General features: G+C 37.6%; 1 protein-coding gene across 6 annotated transcripts in view; it reads right to left on the minus strand.

Annotated features, from left to right (window-relative positions):
* The window catches only part of HEATR5B (HEAT repeat containing 5B), a 107850-nt gene extending 80179 nt beyond the window's left edge, over positions 1–27671 (minus strand). For 4 of the 6 annotated variants that reach the window (XM_010337500.2, XM_003926816.4, XM_074395906.1 and 1 more), the window contains exons 1-12: positions 27568–27671; positions 26629–26776; positions 22262–22473; positions 19096–19204; positions 17652–17801; positions 13804–13975; positions 11975–12132; positions 10133–10382; positions 6948–7103; positions 5918–6168; positions 3096–3207; positions 1753–1905 (exon numbers count right to left, since the gene is read on the minus strand). In XM_010337500.2, coding sequence (XP_010335802.1) covers positions 1753–1905; positions 3096–3207; positions 5918–6168; positions 6948–7103; positions 10133–10382; positions 11975–12132; positions 13804–13975; positions 17652–17801; positions 19096–19204; positions 22262–22473; positions 26629–26754 — 1849 coding nt within the window. In that variant the 5' untranslated portion in view covers positions 26755–26776; positions 27568–27671. The other 2 variants (XM_074395897.1, XM_010337499.3) reach the window with 2 other exon arrangements.
* Between the last annotated feature and the right edge of the window lie 31 nt (positions 27672–27702).

A 27702-nucleotide genomic window follows, 5' to 3' on the forward strand; every position in this document is an offset into this window, starting at 1 on the left:
GGACAGAAAAAAGGAGGAAGAGAAGATACTGGTTAGAGGGACTTCTGTGGGTAAAAATTCAGAGGACTACAATCCCTCCCATAGGAATTCAGATGACTACAAAGAAAAAAATTTTAAGACATTGTTTATAAACATACACATTTGTATATATAAACAATGCCTTAAAATTTACATGAATTTTTTACACATACTACATATATTTTTGCAATTTTTACACACACACACACATTTTTTTTTTTTTTTTTTTTTTTTGAGACGGGGTTTCGCTTTTGTTACCCAGGCTGGAGTGCAATGGCACGATCTCGGCTCACCACAACCTCCGCCTCCTGGGTTCAGGCAATTCTCCTGCCTCAGCCTCCCTAGTAGCTGGGACTACAGGCGTGCGCCACCATGCCCAGCTAATTTTTGTATTTTTAGTAGAGACGGGGTTTCACAATGTTGACCAGGATGGTCTCGATCTCCTGACCTCGTGATCCACCCGCCTCGGCCTCCCAAAGTGCTGGGATTACAGGCGTGAGCCACCGCACCCGGCCACACACACATATTTTTAAGAGACGGAGTCTCGCTCTCATTCAGGATGGAGTGCAGTGGTGCGATCTCAGTTCACTGCAACCTCCACTTCCCAGGTCCAAGCAATTCTCCTCTCAGTCTACCAAGCAGCTGGGACTACAGGTGCACACTACCACACCTGGCTAATTTTTCTATTTTTAGTAAAGACAGGGTTTTACCATATTGATTAGGCTGGTCTTGAACTCCTGAGAGTGATCCACCTCCCTCGGCCTCCCAAAGTGCTGGGATTACAGGTGTGAGCCACCACACCCAGCTACTACATACATTTTTGCATTTTGAATTTTCACATACATTTATGTAAATATATATGTATATAAACAAAAATGGTCTGGTGAGAAGAAATATTTTTATTGGCCCTTTAGCAATAAAGCCAATAATAAAACACTTCCTAGATGTAAGAGCAAAGTTGCCCCCTTGCCTGGCTGCCCTTGAGGTTAAATGTGTATCTCCCTCCCAGTTTGGTAAAAAGGAAGTTTTCACCCTGAAATAAACCAAAAAAGAACTGGGACATCCAATGTCATTCCAGTTCTCAAATGAAACAAAACCTGAGCATTTCCTGTAAGCTGTTAACTCCCAGACAAAAACAACTATATCCATAATTTTTGTAATGTTGATATCTGAAAAATATATTAAGGTTTGTAGACTTGATAAGGATGTGAAAAAACAGCTGTTTCTCCATTATGAGAAGACTAACTGCAAATGCAGTAACTTTGGTAATCCTGAGTTTCTTTTTCTTTACATACCTGTTGAGTATTTTTCTTTTTTAATGTGATGACTCAGTGCTTCTTTGACAGGTAAGAAAGCAACAAGTGCGAATAAGAGGCCTGGGTTCTAGCTCCTGTCTTACCACCAGGTCTAAACACTTTTTCAGAATCTCGGTTTCACTTTTATTACAAAATTAGCAAACTAAAGTGGATCGTTTATAAAGTTTCTTTCTAAATCTAAAAGCCTAAGAATTTATCATTACCTAGTAAAATAAAAATCTAAAATAGTGATTTTTCTTTTACTTTACAAATATTTTAGTAAAATAAAAAACTAAAATAGTGATGGAGTGGTAAATTTAGTACTAAATTAATAGTAATAATTTAGTAATAAAATAAAAAACTAGTGATTTTTCTTTTACTTTTCAAATATTTTAGTAATATCATAATATTCTGAAAGCACAATCCTTTCAGTTCTTACCACATAGAGCTCCAGCACGACCTTCCAAAGTTACCTGCCAGGTAAAAGAATCGCCTCGGGCCTTCTCAGCTTCCAATTCCTTTAACGAACGTGGGAAAACATTTCGCCACAGTAACAACATCTTGGGCAGATGGTAACGAACGACAGATGGTCCTAACCAAGAAAATGAGAATATGAATCCATATATATATATAAAACATACCTTACAGACAAGCGTCAAGGAAAATGAGTCCAACACAAACTTTATGTAATTTTAGAGATAAAAATAAAATACTAATATTTAACAATATCTGCCATTTCACTCTATTTTTATCTCTAAAATTACATTTTTCAAACTTTATTCACTGATTAAAATACAGATCAAAGCATAATAAAATTAATCTTAAACTATCAATATTTTTAGAATTCAAGCATAAAATACACAAAAAGCAATTTTTAAAGAATTTCCCAACTGTATTGGGAATGGTAGGTTACATATTACCAATAGAATATATCTGGGACACATTCTGTGAGGTCTTCTTCATAAATATATGTGTACATAAAGAGACACACCCACTCCCACACACATATATATACATATTCCTCAGTTTTAGGGGCAACTTATATGGTTAATTTAGTTTCATGGAGAATCAATATACTCAGACCTAGGAACTTATATTTACATTGCTAAATAATTCATTTAGCATACCACTTAACAAGCTTAACATAAACTTCTGGAAGTGAGTTGCCACTTTTTATTTTCTTAAGAAAAGTAGGTCAAAGTTTAATTTCCAATACATACACGCTTAGAACTGTATCATAACTTTGTAGTACACATATGCACACACTTTTTACAGCAGCAGCTAAACTTATGAACTAAAATGTGAACATACCTCATCACAATAATAGGTATTCTTGCCCTATGTACAATGTTAAATTTTGCCTGTATTGCAGATTTGTCATACTTACTTAAGAGTGAAACACATGGAGGGTTACCCCAGAAAAGCAGCACTAAGAATTCCGATTAAATGTGACTTTACCACAGTACTAAAATCACATTTCTGCTTTTCACTTCGGGGATGTAATTTCCCCTCATATTTTCTTTTCATAAACACTAAACTTATCAGGTAGATAATGGTTATTCTGACGGTAAAGATGAAACTTTGCTAACAACTTTCTCTTTAAATGTACGTAAGCAAGAATTACCAAAAAGACAAATCTACTAGCAATTGGAGGAAACATCTTTATCATTTTACAACCTCAATGAAAGTCTACAATGTGAAGCTTAATACTTTTAAATTAAATTAGTTTTACAGGCTTACTGTTACAGTGTAAGACAAAATCCTACTCAAATATAATTATACCTAAAGTCATAAGTGCTCCAAGTAAAAGCCAGCCAGCTTGGGTGCGCTGTAAAGACAGCCTGCTATTTTGGGCAGCAGTTCGTAAAAGATCTTCAGCAATACTAACTACCATCTGCAAGAAAAGTTTAGAATTGGATTTTAATTCAAACAAGTTAAATTTTAAAAGGCAACAGATAATTAGCATACTTTTACTATGTAAGAGAAGTTGTCTTTTTGCGTTACTAGCATGTTTTGAAAGAGGGAACATCAAAACCTTGTCAGTCTTGTCAGCACCAATGACTCTGAAGAGACCCAGAACAGTGTAGCAGTTAAGGACAAGCTCTAGGGCCAAATGCCATTTCTGCTCATTTACTCACGTTCTCATCTAGGACCGCTTATTTTCCTCATTGGTAAAATAGAAATAACAGGAATGCCTATCTCAGCCTTGCAAGGATAAAATCAGTTAATACAGCATCTGTGCTGTGCGCTGCTACTTTGTCCTTCGATCATGTGACAAGTCCACTTCTCATTTTTCCTGTGTCTTCTCTAAGACTGTAAACTCCAAAAGATTAGCTTATTTATTTGTTTTTCTTTTTTTTTTTGAGACAGAGTTTTGCTCTTGTTACCCAGGCTGAAGTACAATGGTGCGATCTCGGCTCACCACAACCTCCGCCTCCTGGGTTCAGGCAATTCTCCTGCCTCAGCCTCCTGAGTAGCTGGGATTACAGGCACGAGCCACCATGCCCAGCTAATTTTTTGTATTTTTAGTAGAGACGGGGTTTCACCATGTTCACCAGGATGGTCTCGATCTCTTGACCTCATGATCCACCCGCGTCAGCCTCCCAAAGTGCTGGGATTACAGGCTTGAGTCACCGCGCCCGGCTATTTGTTTGTTTTTTAGAGATAAGGTCTCACTGTGTTACCCAGGCTGGAGTGCAGTGGCACAATCACAGCGCTGTAACCTGGAATTCCTGGGCTCAAGGGATCCTCCTAACTTATCCTCTTGAGTAGCTAGGACTACAAGTACATGCCAACACACTTGGCTAATTAAAAAAATTTTGTTTTTTATTTTTTGTATGACAAGGTCTTGCTGTGTTTTCCAGGTTGGTCTCAAACTTCTGACCTAAAGTGATCCTCTAGCCTCAGGCTCCCTAAGCAATGGGATTACAGATGTGAGCCACCACGCACAGGCAACGTTAGCTCAATGGTAGATGCATAATAGTTCAACGAATTTTTGAATGTGGAATAATAGTGCCAATAATGATAGCATTTATTTAGTGGTTGCACAGGCTCGCACTGTTCTGAGTACTTTGCTGTATTAACGTTTTGAAGAGATTTCATAAATAAGGTGGTACTTGAATTAGGCCTATAAATAAAGAGATACAAATTTGGTACAGCTGAATAAAAGGGGAGATGAAACTCTAAGAGGTTAGCAGAGCAAAGGCAAAGAAGCTGAAAAATGCCAGGGAAGGAAGCAAGATGACTAATATAATTAGAGCACCAGGAAATTAGAATGAATGGACAAAATGAAGTCAAATTATGAGGAACTAGTCTACCAAAGGAGATTATATTCTACTCTCTGAGTACTGGATAGTCCCTAAGGGTTTCTGGGCAGATGTAAAATATGAAAGTGGTGTGAGGAAGATGGGAGGTGAGAGGAAGATGGAAAGTGTGAGGACGATGAGAAGAATGAGAAAGCAATTTTATGACAAAGTGAGAAGGAAGTGTGGATTTCATTGGTAGCTGTGCAACTCATATGAATGGACCTGGGCTTAATGTCTCAGAAAAAAAATCAAAATTTATAACTCTAGCCCCAATCTGCCTGTGTAAAGTTTCAAATGATATTTATATAAACACTTACTGAGAAGAAAACCATGATAGTAGAATTTAAAAAAAGAAAAGGGAAAAAAAAAGTTATTCATATTTTATTCTATTTTTTGAGATGGACTATCACTCTTTCATCCAGGCTGGAGTGCAGTGGTGCAATCTCGGCTCACTGCAACCTCTGCCTCCCAGGTTCAAGCGATTCTCCTGACTCAGCCTCCCAAGTAGCTAGGATTACAGGTGTGTGCCAAAATATGCAGCTAATTTTTCTGCATTTTTAGCAGAGACAAGGTTTCACCACATCAGCCAGACTGGTGTCAAACTCCTGACCTCAAATGATCCATCTGCCTTGGCCTCCCAATGTGTTGGGATTACAGGTGTGAACCACCGTGCCCCACTGTAATTTATTAAAGACACTCAATTTTTATTAAACATTATCAAAATGCTAAATATGGCAATAGCATACTCTCCTGGCATTTTTTTAATATACAGAAGGTGAACTTTTATTTCTAAAAGATGAAAGAAAAGCTCTGCCTTTCAAATGATTTCTGTATTAGTATAAGGTTCGGTTTTTTTTTTTGTAAGAGACAGGGCGGGTTTTGCTTTGTCACCCAAGGTGGAGGACAGTGGCATGTTCATAGCTCACTGTAATCTCAGACTCCTGGCTCAAGTGATCCTCCCAATCCATCCTCCCCAGTAGCTAGGACCACAAAGCTTGGCTATTTTTATTTTTATGTAATGATGGGGTCTCACTATGCTGCCTAGGCTGGTTTTCTTTTTCTTTTCCTATAAAATAAATAACATGTTACTATACTTAGACAAAATTTATTATCTTTACATTAGAATTAAATATCTAATCATAACTAGGGTCTGTTAACCCCATATTAAGAATATCATGTTTTATATTCACATAGTAAAACTGTTATTTGATCACCCTGTTCAACATTAAACACAGCAGCATTCCTATAAAGACCAAAGCCCATGTGATAGCATTCACAAATCTAAGATCTCTGTCATACCTTTCCTTTGGCATGAGGAATGCCCAAAGGACACTGATGTACTCCACCTAACAAAGCAGCCATTGCAAAACTATATCCGCTAACAGCTTCTGGTGAGGTCTTCAAGTTGTTGAGCCTTTCTGCACATCTGTCTAGAAATGGTGTCAGCTGGAAAGGCAATGCCACAGCCACACAGCGCAAACACCACGCAGCGGCAAGTCGAGCAGCCATGCTTGGATGAAGAAGCACTGAAGTCACGATCTCCAAAAGTCCTAAAAAGAAAGACTCAAAATATTACTCTTTAATGAAGTTCAATGATTTCAGAATCTCAAAGACTATCTAAAACACAATAATTGAAATCACAATCACCATGATTTCACACACATAGATCCACAACTTTGCCCAAAACTACGTATATTATTTTTAAGCAGTAGAGTACTTCAAAGAAACATTTTCTATGAAGAACTTAATACAATTATATCCAATGCTGATGTAAAATTTAATAGAAGTCTTCAAAAAATTTTTGTCAATTTTTATTAAAAAAAAGCAATCATAACTGCTTTTGATTTGTGTTCCAAAACCTTATTTAATCATTTAATTCAATATTCTTTACAAGGAATCTTTTTTTTTTCTTTTGAGATTCATTCTGTCCCCCAGGCTGCAGTGCAGTAGTGCAATCTTGTCTCAATGCCACCTATGCCTCCTGGGCTCAAGAGATTCTACCTTTGCCTCCCAAGCAGCTTACAAGCACGAATCGCCATACCTGGCTAATTTTTCTATTTTTAGTAGAGATGGAGTTTCACCATGTTGGTCAGGATGGTCTCAAACTCCTGACCTCAAGTGATCTGCCCACCTGGGCCTCCCAAAGTGCTAGAATTACAGACATGAGCCACCATGCCTGGCCTATCACAGTGAATCTTAATTTAAATAAAACCTGATGATCTGAAGTGCTAATGATGATGATAAGCAACTAATCAGGAGTTAAATGTCAATCACACTTAGGACTTTGAAAAAGTGAAAGAACATGGTAGCAAGTAACTGAATGTCATACCTATAGACGCTTCTTGAATAAGAGGGGATGCGGTGGCATTCAAGCTCTGCACCAGGCTCCCAAGTTCCTGGAGGGCACAGACCATCACATGCTGGCTTGCTGCAATGTCTGCTGCGCCAGATTTGTTTTCTCCACTTGTGTCATTCACTACTGCTTCTGGAAATACAGAATTGTGTCTTTGACATAGGGGAACTGAAGTGTGATATGATTTTTTTGGTCTATACAATTTATGACTTTAGCCATACCAATTGATGTCTGAGTGGTAAAAACCCTATGAAGTTATTTCTCAGTGGAAAACTTGTAGAACTAAACGCTGAAATGACTTAACAACACTGTTTAATGACTTTATGATAAAGCTAAAATATATACTGAAATATATCTTTGACTGCTTCCAGAAATATAGCCTAATTTTAGCAAGCAGTGGCAATCCAGTGTACAAAAGCATAGATACTGCAGAAAGAAGACTCAGGTTCAAATCCCAATTCTACCAGTTATATGAATTATATGACATTGGGCAAGATATTCAAATTTTCTGTCACAACTTCCTTATCTGTTAATGGGCTTACATGACTATTTCAAATTGCAGTGATTAAAAACTCAGTGCATATAAAGAATTTAACACAATGCTGCCCACAATACACATTCAATAAATGTTCGCAGCTATTATTACTTTATTACCATTGCTACTTTAAGTGTTCCAATATATTAGAGGTATCTGTCAATTTCTGACCAGAAAATGGATCTATAAAGAAAATGCCTTAAGAACTTCTTACTGGAATGTTTCTAAAAGTTCCCATTAATTAGTCTTGCTGCCCACTACCCCAACCTTTTAACTTCCACTAGAATTAAAATTGTTTGACAAGAGACAACTCAAGATCCCTGGCCAAATTACTGAGAATGCATTCTGATCCATGAATCCCCAATAGGTATCATTATATTTAATTCTGCTTTTGGGATTAAAAAAAAATCAAATAATGAATTTATGACCTTAACATTAATAATCTTTAAATGATAGTAAAACTTTCTTATTTTTTGCATTATGAATTAATAGACTATAAAATGCATAATATAGAACAATAGGATATAACAGATTAATAAATTGGGGATTGTGATTAAATTTTTTTTTTCAGACAATCCTGCTCTGTTGCCCAGGCTTGAGTGTAGTGGTACCACCTCAGCTGACTTCAACCTCTGCCTCTTGGGCTCAAGCGATCCTCCTGTCTCAGCCTCCTGAGTAGATGGGACTACAGGTGTACGCCACCATTCCTGGCTAATTTTTGTATTTTTTAGTAGAGACAGCGTTTTCCCATGTTAGCCAGGCTGATCTTGAAGAACTCTGGCCTCAAGTGATCCACCATCTTGGCCTCCCAAAGTGCTGGGATTATAGGCATGAACTACCATGACTGGCCAAATATCTCTTTTGTTTTTAGGTATTTCTGGACTTGGAAATGCGTAAACTCATTTGATTGCTAAACTTTAAGCTCCTTGAGGACAGATGCTATCTGCATGTGGCTTGCTATTTCACCATTTGGCACAGTGTTTCTGGCACTAAACATTTCCTCAATGAATCAATGTGCAAATACTCTTCAAGTTGTGAATCTAAGACAGATGACTGTTTTAGCATATCTAAGGAACAATATCTCATTAATTCACAATTCATAATTTTCACTTGGCTCTATACATTTAAAACTAGTATACTGGCTGGGCGTGGTGGTTCATATCTGTAATTCCAGCACTCTGGAAGGCCAAAGCAGGTGGATCACTTGAGGTCAGGAGTTCGAGACCAGCCTGGCCAATGTGGTGAAACCCTGTCTCTACTATAAATAAAAAAAATTAGCAGGGTGTGTGGTGACACAGGCCTGTAATCACAGCTACTCAGGAGGGTGAGGCAGGAGAATCACTTGAACCCGGGAGGCAGAGGCTGCAGTGAGCTGAAATTGCATCACTGCACTCCAGCCTAGGCAGCAAAGCTAAACTCTTTCTCAAATAAAATACAAAATAAAAAATAATAAGCCATTATAAACAAAAAACACTATATATTTATTGTCACTAATTTTATAAAACATTTAATATATACATCTAAAAAATAAATTACTGATGATATTTATTCATTAAACCCTTATTTCAAAAGACCTCTATTAGTCAATATAATTTGCCTTACTAAAGTTAGTACATACTTCTAATAGTGAAAAAACTAAACTGTCTTTTAGAATTTATATTTTGCCTTGCTTTTAGTCTTGCTTTTATATTTAATTTATAACTAGATTAAAAGCTCCATGAAGGCAGAAACTTCATCTCATTCATTATTTGAACCCTGAATTACTGTATTGCAAATCTCAGATACTCAATAACTATTTGTTAAATTGAAAATTTTTTAAATTGATACTTTTTAGAAAAGAATTTCTTGTAATTACACATAACTGAGGTTTCACAGTACACCTTACAAGGGGCTAATAACCACCTGTAATTGTTCCTCTCTAAGTTTTCATATTAAGTCTACGAGGGGAGAAAAAAAAAAACAATAAAAATATGTTTATAAAACAACAGGCTCTAAAAGCAGAAAGATCACAGTAGATTACTCCTTGAAGACAGAACCCATGTGCTGCTGCATGCCAGCAAAGTTATAAAATCGGTATGAATACTAGAAATAAAACAGAAAATGCAGTCTTACCAACATGCCACCCAAATCCTTAAAAACTCTATTTCACTGTAATTATGTTATTTTAATATCAAATATGAGTACTCAATAAAAATGACTATAAAAACACAGTCCAGAAAGATAAACTAATCAGTCCTATTGATATATATTAAGAATAATAATAAAGGGCCGGGCGCGGTGGCTCAAGCCTGTAATCCCAGCAATTTGGGAGGCTGAGGTGGGTGGATCACGAGGTCAAGAGATTGAGACCATCCTGGTCAACATGGTGAAACCTCGTCTCTACTAAAAATACAAAACATTAGCTGGGCATGGTGGCGCGTGCCTGTAATCCCAGCTACTCAGGAGGCTGAGGCAGGAGAATTGCCTGAACCCAGGAGGCGGAGGTTGCGGTAAGCCGAGATCGCGCCATTGCACTCCAGCCTGGGTAACAAGAGTGAAACTCCATCTCAAAAAAAAAAAAAAAAGAATAATAATAAAGAATGAAATGGCTAAGGTAATCAACATACATTATGATATCAATTCTTACCTACGGCTTTCATTTGTTTTCCAATAGCTTGGCAAATTTCTTTGGCAGCTGCAATCTGAGCTTTTTCACCTAGCAAACTGCCCACAGTAGCTCTTAGGATAAAGGAAACACATCGTCTTGAGTACACAGCCTCCACATGTGTTTGTGTTGCCCGAGGATGGGAAACCAGATCAAGAACGTGGGACAGGAACGTGGCAAAGCTGCGCTCCAACCACTGACCACCCAATGTTGTCACAAAAACAACATACGCCTATAAATAGAGGAAGGTATGACATCAGATAAACTTACATAACTAAACAGAAATCAAAGATAAAGCAACTACAAGAATAACTGATAACAGCATGCAGAATAAATTATATTCAAGACTAAAACAGAAAAAATTTAAACTTGAGATCATTTTACTACTTCTGGAATAGGAATTATTAGTAAAGTATCTTTGACTAAAAAACAGTTCTTAAGATAGTAGCTTCATGGGCTGGGTGTGGTAGGCACTTTAAGAGGCCTAGGTGGGCGGATCACGAGGTCAAGAGATCAAGACCATCCTGGTTAACATGCTGAAACCCCACCTCTACTAAAAATACAAAAATTAGCTGGGTGTGGTGGCGCGAACCTGTAGTCCCAGCTACTCGGGAGGCTGAGGCAGGAGAACTGCTTGAACTTGGGAGGCAGAAGTTGCGGTGAGCCGAGATCATGCCATTGCACTCCAGCCTAGGTGACAGAGTGAAACTCGGTCTCAAATAATAATAATTTAAAAAAAAAGATAATTCATGAAGAACATAAAGGGACAGTAGTGAGAGGGATGGGAAGCTGAATTTAGTCTGGTGATCAGGAAGGTAACAGGTTACAGAAATAAGAAAACCTTAACATCCTAAGTAAACACTGACTTCGAGCTACAAAACACTTAGGACTTTCTCTGTAAGTTAAAAAATTGTTTACTTATATTTTATACTTGTTTCAGGATTAAGGTACAGTTGTGACTTTGAAATTATGATTTTGACTATGATCACCATTGCATCTTATTAGGTGTTAATTATCATTGCATCATTAACCATAACCTTTTATTTGGTGGTGTTATTTTGAAATTATAATTCCAAGTCAGATATAATCTTATAATTACACTGGTGATTAAACACTGATAGAAAATCCAATCAAAGCATTAACCATTAATTTTAGCTACAGGGTTGTTGGAGAATATTACAATCTAAATGCTCAAGCTACCTAAATACGGTTTCAATGAAAACTGAGTTATTTTTATCTGATTTTCTGTCAAGCAAAATGTGAGAACTTTATTTAAAGATATTTACACAAATATAGTAGACATAGGATTATTTAAATTTTATTAAACACCTACTGAATTTCCATAGAAGCATGTATTTTGAATGTAATTCATTTATTTGGTAAAAGAAATATTTTGAAAGAAACCAGACAATATTAAAAATCTCTCCATGAGCTTTTACTTGGTAATGGTTTTCTATGAATTTTCACAAGTGATATGAACAAAATTCTTTTTTTTTTTTTTTTTTTTTTTTTAAGACAGAATCTCCCCCTGTGGCCCAGGCTGGAGTGCAGTGGCACAATCCTGGCTTACTGCAACCTCCGCCTCCCAGGCTGAAGTGATTCTCCTGTCTCAGCCTCCCGAGTAGCTGTGACTATAGGGGTGCACCACCACTGCTGGCTAAGCTTTTTGGATTTTTGTAGAGATGGGGTTTCCCCATGTTAGACAGGCTGTTCTTGAACTTCTGACCTCAGGCAATCCACCTGCCTTGGCCTCCCAAAGTGCTGGGATTACAGGCATGAGCCACCACACCAGCCAAAATTCTTTTACGCATATATATTACAAACCTGTGTAACTCCAACTCTCACTTCACGATTAACAGACCCTCCAACTTTTAACATTTCTCCACCACTCTTTAAGAAACCTGACCCTCCACGTAGAAATCCTGTGGCCATGAGTTCTAAGACTTCATCAAATGTTGCTCGCTTCACATTTTGACGCATTACTTCAGGAAGAAAAATAAAAGTATAAGTAAATATATTTCTGAGACACTCCAGCTTAATAATTCAAGTAAACATTTGTAAGGATACTTTAGTACAATGGGGAAATGGTTTCGTTTTCTTACAATTTTTTTCTTAAAATTTTCAATGTACTTGTAAATCTGAATTCAATTCTGAAAAAAAATGCTCAGAAAAATGGAAAGAGCTAGAAATAAAAGCAATTCAATAGATCTATGCAAAATAGTCTAATAATAGTGGTAATACTATGTGTAACATAATAAGGACTAAGCATAACAACAGCAGATAATACTAACTGATCACAGTTCTCATTCCCTCCTGAGGTAGACACCAAAAACTTTTCTCAACACAGTGCTTTCTATATAGTAGTAACCAATAAATTAAAATGTTACTGGGAATGCAGCCAGTTGCAGTGACTCACACCTGTAATCCCTGCATTTTTGGAGGCCAAGGTGGGTGGATCACATGGTCAGGAGTTTGAGACCAGCCTGGCCAATATGATGAAACCCTGTCTCTACTAAAAATACAAATATTAGCTGGGCATGGTGGTGCACACTTGTAGTCCCAGCTGCTTGGGAGGCTGAGGCAGAAGAATAGCTTGATATCTGGAGGTGGAGGTTGCAGTGAGCTGATATTGTGCCACTGCAGCCTGGGTGAGAAAGTAAGACTGTCTCAAAAAAAAAAAAAAAAAAAAAAAAAGTTATTGGGAATGCAACTGAATCGCCATCCTTGGTATAGAGCTTCATATTTTATGAAGTCCTTCCATATACAGTAGCAAATGCAATCCTAACAAAAATTCTGTAGAGGAGGTACGAAGCTTATGGCTAAGAATGCAAGCTTTGGTATTTCACTGCCCAGGACTTGAATTTCGTTTCTGACACAGAACAGTTTTTAAAAAATAAGTTACAGAATCTCTCTAAGCCTCAATTTCCTCATTTATAAAACAGTAATAACAACAGTACATATAATTCACGGGGCTTTGAGGATTAAATTTTGTAATATGCTTGATTCAGTGCCTGGCACACAGCACTTTAAAATATCACATCATCGTCATCATCTGCTGAAATAATTATCATTAAAGATGAAGAAATCAAAGCTCAAATAAGTGAAATAGGGTTTCACAGCTAATGAATACAAGAGACAGGACTTGAACCTAAAACATCTGGTTCTCTTTCTACGATAGAGAGGTGGAGTAGAGGTGGGGACAAGACCAGGCATCTGCTCACAGGCACCCAAGATGTCTCTATGGAACTGTGAAGCAAAGCAAGAGTAATTTGAAAACTCAATGCTGCCTCTGATTCTGTTTATAATGATAACTAAAAAAAATTAAAAATTAATACTGTGGTATAAATGGGGATCTACTCATCAGAGACTGAAAATAAGTAGCAAACAAAGTGCCAGATTCCAGTGCCTTAGACATTATCCAAAATCATTTTATAAATCTTATGTCCTTATATATCCAGCATATATAAGCTGGATATCCTATACATTATCATCACGAAAATGTGACTATATCAAGAAAAATGCCATTTGAGTTATTTCATTTTATAAAACAGTAGACAACAATGCCTAAAAATTTAAATCCATTACAGTGACCTGTCTACATGTAATAAGTAATTAGATCTGTTATGGCCTAAATCAAGGGCAAACAACAATACCTGTTGCCTGTTTTGGCATTAATGCTGTGGCCATGACTGTTCCTAAGAGTTTAGACACTGCCACTCGTACCCCATAATTTGAGTTTTCCAAAGCCTTAAAGCAGAGAGTGGCTATATTTTCCAGTTCAGCAGTCCACATAAATACAGCTTCATTCTGTAGTTCTAGTAGACACTGGAATTAAAAACAAAAAAGTAAATAACATCCTAGAACATCTGCTTCCAGAGATGAAATAACAAGAAACAGACTCGCTGCCTCTTATGAGATAACCATAAAACTCAACAAAATAAACGAAACAACAGTTTTAAAGACACTCGACATCAGACAATAAAGCATCTTAAGGTGTCCTTAAGAGATGAAAAAACAAGATGAACCCTACAACTGTCCCAGCCTACTGCCTTGAGAGAGTTTCTAGGTATGGAGAAACATGTAACACTAAACCACCACATCAGGAGAGAAGAAGGGTCTCAAATCAATAACCTCAGCTTCAGCCTTAAGAAACTCAATGAAGGAGAGCAAATTCAACACAAAGCAAGCAGAAAAAGGAAATAATAAAGGAAACTAATGACTAGAAAACTAAAAAATAATAGAAATGAAACCAAAGCTGCTTTTTTGAGAAGACAAACAAATTTGATAAATCTCTAGTCAGACTGATTAGGGAAAAAAAAAAAAAGAGTAAAAATACAAATTATCAAAATTAGAAATGAGAGAGGTCAAATCATTACATAGTCAACATATTTTAAAAAGTTAAAGAGAATATGTGAACAACTTTACGTCAATAAAGTTGACAACTTAGAGGAAATTGACAATTCACTCAAGAAGAAACAGATAACCTGAACAGCCCAATATTTATGTTAAAATTTGATTCTCTAGTTCAAAATCTTTCTCTAAAAAAAACTCTAAGAGATGGCTATACCAGTGAATTCAACCAAATGTTTAGGTAAGGAATAATGCCAATTCTATACAAACTCTTCCAGAAAGTTGACGGGAACTTTCCAACTAATCCTATAATGCCAGTATCACCCTGATGCTGAAACCTAACAAAGACACTACAAGAAAAAGAAACCACATACCCATATCACTCATGAACACAGATACACATTTCTAAACAAAATTCTAGCAACTCTAATACAATAATACATAATAAGGATAATATTTCATGACCAAGTGAGGTTTATTCTAGGAATGCAATATTGACTAAAATTCTAAAACTAATCAATATAATTCACCTCATTAGGAAATGAAAAAAGAAAAATCAAATCATCACCTCAATAGATACTAAAAATTATTTGACAGAATACAAATAAAACTGGGGAAACATGAATAAGATCATAAATTATATCAATGTCAACATCCAGGCTGGGCATGGTGGCTCATGCCTGTAATCCTAGCACTTTGGGAGGCCGAGGCAGGCAGATCACATGAGGTCAGGAGGTCGAAACCAATCTGACCAACATGACGAAACTCTTAGCTGGGTGTGGTGGCATGTGCCTGTAGTTCCAGCTACTCAGGAAGTTGAGGCAGGGAAATTATTTAAACCTGGGAGGCAAGCTTGCAATGAGGCAAGACTGCATTCCAGTCTGGGCAACAGAGCAAGACTCCGTTTCAAAAAAAAAAAAAAAATCCTGGCTGTTACATTGTACTATACTTCTGGAAGATACTGCCATTAGGGGAAACTGAGTAAAAGTTTAGAAACATCTCCCCATATTATTCCTTACAGTTGCAGCTACTTTAAAGTAAAAAGTTAACTAGAAAACAACAATAACAAAAACAATGTAAAGAAACAAATTTAAAATAAAAGACATTTGACAAAATCCAGTATCTATTCCTGATAAAACCTCTTAAAACACAAGAAATTGGCGGGGGAGGCGGGGAAGAGGGGTATCTCCTCAACCTGATAAAAGGCATCTACCAAAAAAAAAAAAAAAAAGAAAAAAAAAAACAACAAACCAAAAACCTACAGTTACTACCACACTTAGTGGCAAAAGACTGAATGTTTTCCCCTAGGCAGTAGAGTAAGGCAAGAAAAGAAAAGCCATCCAGATTTGAAAAGAAGTAAAATTATCATTATTCATAGATAACATGACTGTCTATATAAAATATATAATAGAATCTGTCAAAAGAAATCGATAGAGCTAATAAGTCAGTTTAGCAAGGTTGGGGGATACAAAAATCAACTATTTTTATATGCCAGTAATGAATAATTAGAAATTATAAAAATTTTAAAAATCAATACCATTTAAAATAGTATTCAAAATATGAAATACTTAAAAATAAATCTGACAAAGAATATGCAAAATCTGTACATTGAACACTACAAGATGGTGCTAAGATAAATCAAAGCCCTAAATAAATGGAGAGATATATCATCTTCATGGGGGGAAGACTTAATATTGTTAGGATGGCAATTCTCTCCAAATTCAATGCAACCTGAATCAAAATCCCAGCATGGTATTTCTGTAGACATTGCTAAACCTAGACTAGGCAAAATAATTTTGAAAAAGAACAAAGTTGAAGGGCTAACACCACCTGATTTCATGACTTACTATAAAGGTACTATAATGAAGAAAAGTGTTGTTGGCATCAAGATAGACAAATGGATCAATGAAACAGAATACAGAATCCAACATATACCTACACATATACACACAACTGATTTTCAACAAAGGATACAAAGACAGTTTAGTGAAGAAAAGATAAACTTTTTGACGTGGCACTGGAAGAAGTGGATATCCATATTAAAAAAATTTTTTTGATTCAAACTTTGTACCATATATAAAAACTAACTCAAAATGAATCATACGTCTAAATATGAAACTATAAAACTTCTAGAAGGAAGCAGGACAAATCCTGGGTTAGAAAATGTTTCCTTAGATACAACACCAAAAGGAAAAAATCCATATAAGAAAAATTGATACAATGAACGAAATTCAAAATGTCTTTTCCTTACAAGGCACTATTTACAGAATGAAAAGACAGGCCACCGAATGGGAGAAAATATTGTGAATCACATATCTGATAAAGGAATATGTAAAGAACCTATAAAACTCTCTCAAAAGTCAATAATTATAAAACAACCCACTAAAACAATGGACAAAAGATTGGGCACATCCTTCTTCAAAGAAGATATGGATGGCAAATTGGCACCTGAAAATATGCTTACCATTAGTCATTAGGTCAATGCAAATTAAAGCCACAATGAGATACCTATATGTATCCATCAGAATGGCTAAAATTAAAAAGACCTTCGGTAATAAACAATGGTGATGATGTGGAGGAAGTGAAATTCTCATACACTGCTAGTAGAAATGTAAAATAGCAAAAGTACTTTGGAAAACAGTTTGGTAGTTTTCTGAACGTTAAACGAAATCTGTCCCATGAACCAGCTATTCCATCCCTAGGTATTTGCCGAAGTGAAATGAAAGCACATGTTCATGTAAAAACTTATATACAGATGTTCACAGTAGTTTTTTTTTGTAATAATCAAAACTGGAAACAACTCAAATGTTTGTAACAGGTGAGTGAACAAATCAATGCAATACATCCATAAAATGAAATACTACTCAGCAATAAAAAGGAATGCACTATGGATGCATATAACATCATAAATGAATTTCAAAATAATTATGCGAAGCGAAAGACGCCAGAATACACATATACACAAATGTACATGTCATGATGTGATACACACACACACACACACACACACACACACACACACACAAATTCTAGAAAATGAAGCTAATCCATTGGAACACAAAACATAATTTAAAATTTTAAAAGAAAAAATCATTGACTGTTTAAGAGCAAGAAGGATAGGAGCAACATTCTAAATTGGTCAAGTACTAACCTTGGCCACTGCACATCGAACAGCCATTGACCTATCAGTCAGGAGAGACCTGGCATTCTTATAAATATCACGATGAGAGGAAGCTGCTGCACCACCCAGTCCACTTAGAACTTTCTGTAGACTCATTAAGATTTCACTTCGCCCTTGGGACTAGACATGTATACAAAACAAAACTGCTTCATAAAATAAATTCCATATTTAAACAAGAACATACCAAGACAAAAGTTCTTTGGGTCTAATGGTCTTACCTCCAAATTAAAGACAGTAAATAATAAAAAGTACAATAAAATTAAATACTCTAGAAAGTACCTAGAAAGAATATTCAATTAAATAATATCTTTCTAAAAAAGCAGGTGATAAGTAAATATATTCCAATGTTTCTATGATTTACTGAAGTACATACAATATAATGAGAACATGAAGACAGATTCAGAAGCTTCAATATCTCAAGGATCCAAACTTTTAGAGTATAAAATATTAAGTAAAAGAAAAGTTAAGAAATAATATATAAACCATCCAAAAGAGGAAGCAGAAAACATCCAACATATTTTTTAAAAAGTGTCAGAAACAGAGCAAACCTTCATCTTCTTGTGACTAACTCAAACTCTTATTGCCATATTCTCAGAATGCTCACTCTTATTTCTCATAGTATACGCATCGCTGTGTATCACAATGCTTATTCACACTTAGATCTCTTCTACTAGATTGTAAGTTCTCTGAGGTCGGGACCATCTTTGTATGCTTAATGCTTGACAAATAATATGTCGTCAATTCTTATTTAACGAATGAATAGACAAATAGTTCCCAGAAGAGGTTTCCAATTCTAATCCACTGACTGGTATCACTGAACAGGAAAATAATTTAGACACAAAACACACAGGCACAGGGAAAAGGCCACGTGACAAAGAAGGCAGAGATGGGAGAGATGTATCTATAAGCCAAGGAAGATCAAAGATTTCCAGCAACCACTAGAAATAAGAAGGAAAGGAAGCATTCTTCCTTAGGTCCTTCAGTGGAAACATGGCCTTGCTGACACTCAATCACAGACGTCCAGCTTCCAGAACTGAGACAATAAATTGTTGTTGTTTTAAGCCACCCAGTCTCAGGTAATTTATTACAACAACCAGAAAATTAACATATTATCTATGGAACCGAAAAAAAAAAAAAAAGAAAAAAAAAAAAGGAAAGCCAATCCAAAAATACCATAGAACTAAATAAAAATAACAGGTAAACCTACTCATTTGTCAAAGAAAAGGATTCTTTCCCTTCCCCCTGAAATATAAGATAATATATGTTAAAAGAAGGGACAAGTAATAATTTGAAATTACCTCCTTGCAAAGCAATACAAGTACCACATTGACAGAAAAAGAAATAAACATATTTTAGCTGCCATCTAACTCTTGCCACAAGCAAACATTCAAATAATATTTGCTGTAAAACTTACCTCTGCACTTTTCAGAGATTTCAATAGATTATTTACTGTTTCTGGAAATGCACTGCCCAACATTCTCCCCATTTTTTCATAAAATGCTCCGACACAAGCCACTGCAGCCCTGTAAGAAGTGATAGTTTCACTGGCCATTGTTCAGGTTAATGATAAAATTATACTTTTCTCATTTTCAGAAATTAATGTGCATTTGTCTAGGACACTTTTAAATCCTTAATTTCAACTTTCAAAAACAATTTGTTTATCCTTCATAACTGCAACAAATACTATACTTACACTGTATTCCTAGTAAATACTATAGTTATATTCTTGTTAAGAATACAAAAGAATCTATTTATGTACATAATAAATCATATCCATTCTTTGGGAAGAAATCCAAACTTTTTTTTTTTTGGGAGACAAAGTCTCATTCTGTCATCTAGGCTGGAGTGCAGTGGAGTGATCGTGGCTTACTGCAATCTCCACCTCCTGGGTTCAAGCCACTCTCCTGCCTCAGCCTCCTGAATAACTGGGATTATACGCATCACGCCCCGCTAATTTTGTTTATTTAGTAGAGACAGGGTTTCACCATGTTAGCCAGGCCAGGCTAATCTCAAACTCCCAACCCAAGGTGATCTGCCCGCCTTGGCCTCTCAAAGTGCTAGGATTACAGGTATGAGCCACTGCACCCGGCCCTCAAGCTTTTTTTTTTTTTTGGAGACAGAGTTTCGCTCTTGTTACCGAGGCTGGAGTGCAATGGCGCAATCTTGGCTCACTGCAACCTCCGCCTTCTGGGTTCAGGCAATTCTCCTGCCTCAGCCTCCTAAGTAGCTGGGATTACAGGCACACGCCACCATGCCCAGCTAATGTTTTGTATTTTTAGTAGAGACGGGGTTTCACCATGTTGACCAGGATGGTCTCGATTTCTTGACCTCATGATCCACCCGCTTCTGCCTCCCAAAGTGCTGAGATTACAGGCTTGAGCCACTGCGCCTGGCCAAGCTTTTCTTTTATGAAGACTTTCGAAATTATGTCAATCCTCAACAATTCCTTTCTTCTTTCATTATATATAACAATGTCACTCATTTTGAACAAAATTATATCATTTACTGTGTTGTGATCTGACCATTTTATATGTCTCTATGTTGTCCTACCAGTGGAAATGTAAACTCCAGAAACAGTGGAAATGAAACTTCAGAAACTGTGAGCAATGCAAAAGTATATCTCATACAGTTGTATGGCTCACACTGTCTGCCTCTTAATTTACAAATAATACTATGCTATTATTTGTAAACCTGTAAAATTTAATCTAAATTACATTCTAAATTTCTGTAAATTACATTCTAAAATTCTGTAAATTACATTAACAGAACACTTGGAAGAATAAAGTAACAGTAGCACATTTCCTTTTTTTTTACCTTTATTATACTTTTAAGTTCTGGGGTACATGTGCAGATCGTGCAGGTTTGTTACACATGTATACACATGCCATGGTGGTGGTTTGCTGCATCTATCACCCCATCATCTACATTAGGTATTTCTCCTAATGCTATCCCTCCCCAATCTCCCCATTCCCTGCTATTCCTCCCCTAGCCCCTACCCCCAGGCCCTGGTATGTGATGTTCCCCTCCCTGCCTCCGTGGTTTCTCATTGTTCAACACCCACTTATGAGTGAGAACATGAGGTGTTTGTCTTTCTGTTCTTGTGTCAGTTTGCTGAGAATGATGGTTTCCAGTTTCATCCATGCCCCTACAAAGAACATGAACGCATCCTTTTTTATGGCTGCATAGTACTCCATGGCGTTTACGTGCCATATCTTCTTTAACCAGTCTATCTTTGATGGGCATTTGGGTTGGTTCCAAGTCTTTGCTATTGTGAACAGTACTGCAATAAACATACATGTGCATTCCAATTATAATGGAATGATTTATAATCTTTTGGATATATGCCCAGTAATGGGATTGCTGGATCAAATGGTATTTCTATTTCTAGATCCATAGCAGCACATTTCTTCAGGAGCAAGAAATGATCCCATTGTCACTCATGTCAATAGTAAGTAAATAGCTGTAGGTGTAGCTTAAAGACAAAAGCAGGACATGGTAGTTAAGAGCAGATGCTTTGGAGTCTGGCAGATCTGTGCCTAAATCCTGGAAACCACCATCTAACAGTTATGTGTAGTTGGATCTTGGGAGCAGGTAGGTGGTCTACCATGAGGCAAGTCACTTTTGCTCCAAAAAATAAAAATAAATAAAAGCTATGTGATCTGAGCAATTTTCAGGTAAGAGAGGTTAACTAAATTTAGCTCACAATCATACACATAATAAACAGCAGAAGCAGGGAATCAACTTTCACTGCTTCAACTCCAAATCTCATGCTTTTTGATACCCTGTAGGCTGATAAGCTAAAAATGACTGACATCACATGCCAGAATACACTGGTGATTTCCTAAATAGGACCCATGAATTCCCTGAAAATACACATGAATGTATAATCAATTCTACTTAACCAGAACTATAAAATGATGTGTGTATTTGCTAAGTGGCAGTGAACTGAATCATCAAAGTATTAACATAGCTTCAAACTTCAAAATAAACTAGAAAGTACTAGTACTGTCTAATCTCCTCTGTAACTTTTGAAGTCTACATGTATATTAAACAAAACACAAAACCTAACTACAATGTATCCAGGTAGTTACCTAGTGATACCAGGTAACTATCTAAAAGCAGACCTAAAAATTAGCATCAGGTTCTGAATAATTCTTCCATTTTCTCTTTAAGCTATCACGCTGACCACAGACCCTTGAATGCTGACGTTCTAGAGTCGTATCCCTAGCTATCTTCTCTTCTCAAATATACTCCTCCTCCTCAGTCACTTTACTCATATCAAAGGATTCAGCCTACTCACCAAAACTACATTCCAAACAAATCTCTAAAATCCTAACTAGAATTTCCAACTACCTATTATACACTGTCATTTGGATATTTCCATTTGTACTCCAGAATCAGCATACCTAAAATTGAACTCATTATCTTCCCATCACAACTTGACCCGCTTAGAGCTTTCATTGTTAGTAGTATGTCTCAGGTTCCACCTACCTGGGGGATTTTATGGTCCACAGTCTCCAACTACGTTTCCTTGAAAGAAAAAAGAAAACTTCAAGGGCCCCTCTTAGTTAAGTACTTACGATTTTGTCGGTAAGTAGGCCACAGTGTCATCTTTACTTCTGATAATGTCGTTGCATTTATCGAGTGTCTGAAAGACGGTAAAAGTATCCCCGATGCTATAAAGGGCTGCAAGATTTTTAGCTAACAATTTTCGTGTAGGTGGTCCAGGTGAGCTACTTATTAATCCAGTTAATTGTTCGACAAGTTTTTTCTGTTTTTCCTTTACATCGGTCTGTTACAAAAAAATTTTGAAAAGAATATCATTTAAAAAATTTTTGTTACCTTTTAATCAGAATAAAAGTACTTAACACTTAAGGCACTCTAATAATTAAAAATCTATATTATATTAAACATAAACCATGAGCATTTTAAAGATAAGGAAAAGTTCAGTAAGAAATGAGCGATTCTTAGCCGGGCGCAGTGGCTCATGCCTGTAATCCCAGCACTTTGTGAGGCTGAGGTGGGCGGATCACAAGGTTGGGAGGTCAAGACCATCCTGGACAACATGGTGAAACCCCATCTCTATTAAAAATGCAAAAATTAGTTGGGTGTGGTGGCGCACGCCTGTAGTCCCAGCTACTTGGGAGGCTGAGGTAGGAGAATCACTTGAACCCGAGAGATGAAGGTTGCAGTGATCTAAGATCACGCCACTGCACTCCAGGGCGACAGAGCAAAACTCCATCTCAAAAAAAAGGGCCATTTTTTTCCTATATTAAATATTCTCCTTCATTCTCCTCCAAAGCTAAAAGGCAAGCTCCAATAAAACTGAAGACTCTGATTCAAAAAGTTACAAGATTAACTTACTAAGAAATAAACCAACAATCGAAGGATGCAAAATACTGGATATATTGGATGTATGGATAACTGATGTTGTAGAACTTAGGTTTCCCATGTAAAAGCAAAGTCAGTAGTTCATAAAGTTATAGGTCAGCAAATGAAACCAAAAGAAACTCTAAAGAGCCCTAGGCAACAGGAAAAAAAGAATGCCCAGCTCTACCCATAATCAATACCTGTAATTCATTCATTTATTCAAACAATATTTATTAATGTTCTTAATGTATGCCACGTAGTAAGGTGCAACAGAGAACAAAATAGACAAAAAGTCCCTGCCCTCATGAAGTTTACATTCTGGTGGACAGGGACAGAGTTTACCTAACAAACAAATGAATAGTATGGGTGCTTACTATTTTATGTGGATTAATTAGAAAAGGCCTCTCTCTGAAAAGAAGGGAAGGGGTGAGCTATGCAGATACCTGGGGTAAGAACATTCCAGGCCGAAAGAACAAGTAAAAAAGGTCTTGAGGTTGGAGCATCCTTAGCATCCTTAGCATCCTTGAAAACAGCAAGAAGGCCAGTATGGCCGGAGCAGAGCAAGAGAGAGAGAACCTTGTATGCTACTCTGAGTAAGAGTTTGAAGCAGAGGAGGGTCATGATCTAAATGTTTCAACAGGGTCACTATGACTTCTAAGAATACTCTATAAGGTGCATAAATGGAAAGCATCATGAGCAAATAGGAAGCAGATGCAATAATCCAGGTGAGAGATGATTGTGGTAACCATGGAGATGATAAGTAAATAAATTCTGGATACATTTGTGGATGAAACCATAGGATTTGCTGGTGAATACAATGAGAAGTTTGAGAAAAAGAGGGAAGTCAAAAATGACTCTAGGGTTTTCACCCTGAGCAGCTAAAAGGATGAAATGGTCATTTCCTGAGATAGAAAACACAGGAGAAAGAGGTTTTGGAGGAGAAATCAAGAATTTGGTTTGGGTATGTTAACTCTGGAATGCCACTTAGATAAGAAAGAGGTGGAGTAAACATTATCCTGGAATAATTATTATATAGATGATAGTAAAAATCATACAATTAGACGATATCACTGAAGGAATATGTGTAAATTTTTTTTTTAATGCCCTGAACTGAGGAAGAGTTAAAAAAAAAAAGTAGCAGTTAGTGAAGTGGGAGAGGAACTAAAACCTAACAGTGTCTTGGGAAGCCACAAACAGGAAGAAAACTTCACACAAACTGTGCAAAGCAATAACAATGCTATTTTTTAATTTGGGTGGAGGCGTACAGATATTTATATTATTATGCTTCATAACCTAGAAATGTTTTACGTACTCTTGTATTTATCAATTTTGCAACAAAATTAAAAATGTTTAAAGTGTTTCAAGGTGAAAGATGGAGATGGATCAAATAAGACAGAATACTGACCACTGTTTTGGGCAATCTGTCATCAGTGATGGCTGGACAAGAGCTGTTTCAGTGGAGTAGAAGTAACAAAAGCCCAGTTGTAGGGTATTTAAGAGAAAACAGAAACTTTTAGTTAAAGATTACAAGTGAATCCATGCATTAACTGTTTCTATAGAAACTCCATTAAAACCATACTAAAGGGTAACAACAACAACAAAGCACAAATCCAAAGGGTAAAGAAAACAGGAAAAAGAATCAACACAATATTTGGAAAACAAGTGTTTCCAACAGGGAAAGCTGAGAAAGGACCTACCTTATAACACAGGACACCCTAAGAAATTATGGGGTTTTTTTTAGGCCCTAGGTGCTTTGGAGGTTGGGAGTGAAGTTGGACCTTGAGATACAGGGAATGATTGAGAGTCTAAGAAGTAGTAGGATTCCTCTCCTCCATTCTGGAAAAAGACTGAAAGCATATTCTCTGGGAAGAGTGAAATATTGTATGTCTGGACTAGGAGAGCCCAGGCACGGTTGCAGCCTGGGAAAACAGCACTGAAAATGAGGAGATACAGTGAAAGCTCACATACTGAATGTTAAAGCCCCCAGTCTTCTCCTACAATTCCAAGAATGTGGGCAGCTAGCCATATACTCTTCAGACACAAAAGCAGAAAAGTATCTTCTGGGGAATGACTAGCCTGCAGAAAGCTAAAATACTAAGCTCAGGAATGAGCCCCGCCTACAGTGATGTTCAGTTTAAGAGACTGGCCCTGCCGAGAAAAGTTTTTAATACTCATTTTTAAATTTGAGTGGGCAGCCAAAGATCATCAGACATTTGAGGAAAGCATCTACACTTTTTTTTTTTTTTTTTTTTGAGACGGAGTTTCACTCTTGTTACCCAGGCTGGAGTGCAATGGCACGATCTCGGCTCACCGTAACCTCCGCCTCCTGGGTTCAGGCAATTCTCCTGCCTCAGCCTCCTGAGTAGCTGGGATTACAGGCACGCACCACCATGCCCAGCTAATTTTTTGTATTTTTAGTAGAGACGGGGTTTCACCATGTTGACCTCGTGATCCACCAGCCTCGGCCTCCCAAAGTGCTGGGATTACAGGCTTGAGCCACCACGCCCGGCGCATCTACATTTTTTATTAACTTTTTTGAGATGGCTCTCGCTCTGTCACCAGGCTGGAATACAGTGGCACAATTTCGGCTCACTGCAACCTCCACCTCCTGTGTTCAAGCAATTCTCTCACCTCAGCCTTCTGAGTAGCTGTGACTACAGGCCTTCGCAACCACGCTCAGGAGTATTTGTATTTTCAGTAGAGAAGTGGTTTCACCATGTTGGCCAGGACAGTCTAAATCTCTTGACCTTGTGATTTGCCCACCTCAGCCTCCCAAAGCGCTGGGATTACAGGTGTGACCCACCATGCCTGGCCTTTTCTTTTTTTTGGAGAGGGAGTTTCACTCCTGTTGCCCAGGCTGGAGTGCAACAGTGCTATCTAGGCTCCCTGCAACTTCCATCTCCCGGGTTCAAGCGATTCTTCTGCCACAGCCCTCCAAGTTGCCGGTATTACAGGTGCCCCCACCCCCACCACACCTGGCTAATTTCTGTATTTTTAGTAGAGACGAGGTTTCACTATGTTGACCAGGCTGGTCTCAAACTCCTGACCTAAGGTGATCCATCCGCCTCAGCCTCCCAAAGAGCTAGTATTACAGGCATGAACTCCTACTAGGCCTGGCTGCATCTACATTTAAAGACGTAAATATAAAAGACACAGACAATAAAAAGCAAGTTGAATCAAGGTTATACGGGAAGAAAACAAAGAAAAAAGTCTGCTATTAACTCCTCAGAGAGATAACTGAAGATACTGGGATTGTTAGGCAGCACAGAGAAACCACTTGCAATTGGTGATGATAAATTTAAAGTGACACATCACATAGTCATATTTTTCTCAGGTACAATGAGCTACCCAGATAGAGACATAAAGTAGAAAGGCCATGAGCTGTATTTAAACGAAGCATTGCCACTAAATGGAAAAGGAATAGACTAGCAATTCCCATAAGCGTAATATTCTCAAGTTCCATAAGTTACCCACAAACCTTCCAAAACATAACGTGTGTTTTCTTACGAATCATGAACACTTAATCTCTTTACGTTTATGCAACTGGGAAGAAAAAAAAAAAAAAGCAGTACCATACCTTGTTGGCAGCAACCAAGACTTTGTCAAGAAATCGCAACCATTCAAAGATAAAAACTGGTCTTTTTGCTTCAGTGATTTGAGCCAAAGCTTCTTCATTTAGCAATAAACTGTGGGCCAACTCCATTACTGAAGTTTTAAATTCACACCTTAAATTAACAGAGTAAAAAGTAAATACTTTTTAATGTCAAAAGTCAAGCTTAATGAATATATCCACTAAGAAAAGTATTACTCTCTCATTTCACTTTGGGAAAAACACAACTTCTTTGAGGCAAAACCGGAGAACATACTTTTAAAGGACAAAAATGCTAACAAAAACAAAAACTGCTTGATAAGGAAGAATGAATCATGAGGTGAAAGGAAAATTAAATATTGCAATAAAAAGGCATTATTCCAGAAGAAATATGCCCAGCAACACAAATGCCATTTACCCGTTCTATAAAGGAGAAAACTGAGGCACTAAGATCAAACACCCCGGTCGGGCCCGACAACCATCCTCCTCTTCTTCTCGTCCACTGCTCGGTATATCGCACCTTTACCCACCCGCGCGGCACCTGGTCAGGGGGACCGAGGTCAAAACACCCAGCACAGACATCCCGAACCGCAGATCTCCAAGACTCTTCCTACTGGGATGGGTGGGGCGGCCAGGTCCCGGCGGCCGAAGCGTCAGTGACAACACCTGGCGATCCGGGATCGCGCGCTCGGGATCTGGCTTCACCCGGCTACTCCAAGAACTGCAGCACCGGACCGGGGGAAACGCAAGAGGCCGCCGCAAGCCTCCGTGGGGTTCCGCAGGCTGTCAATCGCAAGAGGCGGCGGCTCGGAACCAAGCACGGAACCAAAAAGCGAAAACGTTCGTACTCAAATTTCCTCCCCACCCCTCTGAAAATGTAGGTGGGACAGGAGTGCGTGCATGTCACCGTGCATGCTTCGGCCTCACCTCCTAGTCTGGAAGAACGGATCAGCTGAGCCCGCGGGGCGACAGCAGCCACCAGGAGACCCGGATGCCCCACCTCCCGCACCCCGGCCGGCAGGAAACAGGGAAAGAGCGCGTGCGCAGAAAGCTGGTCTTGCG

The sequence above is a fragment of the Saimiri boliviensis genome, chromosome 1 (genome assembly GCF_048565385.1).
Source record: "Saimiri boliviensis isolate mSaiBol1 chromosome 1, mSaiBol1.pri, whole genome shotgun sequence".
Classification (NCBI taxonomy): Eukaryota; Metazoa; Chordata; class Mammalia; order Primates; family Cebidae; genus Saimiri; species Saimiri boliviensis.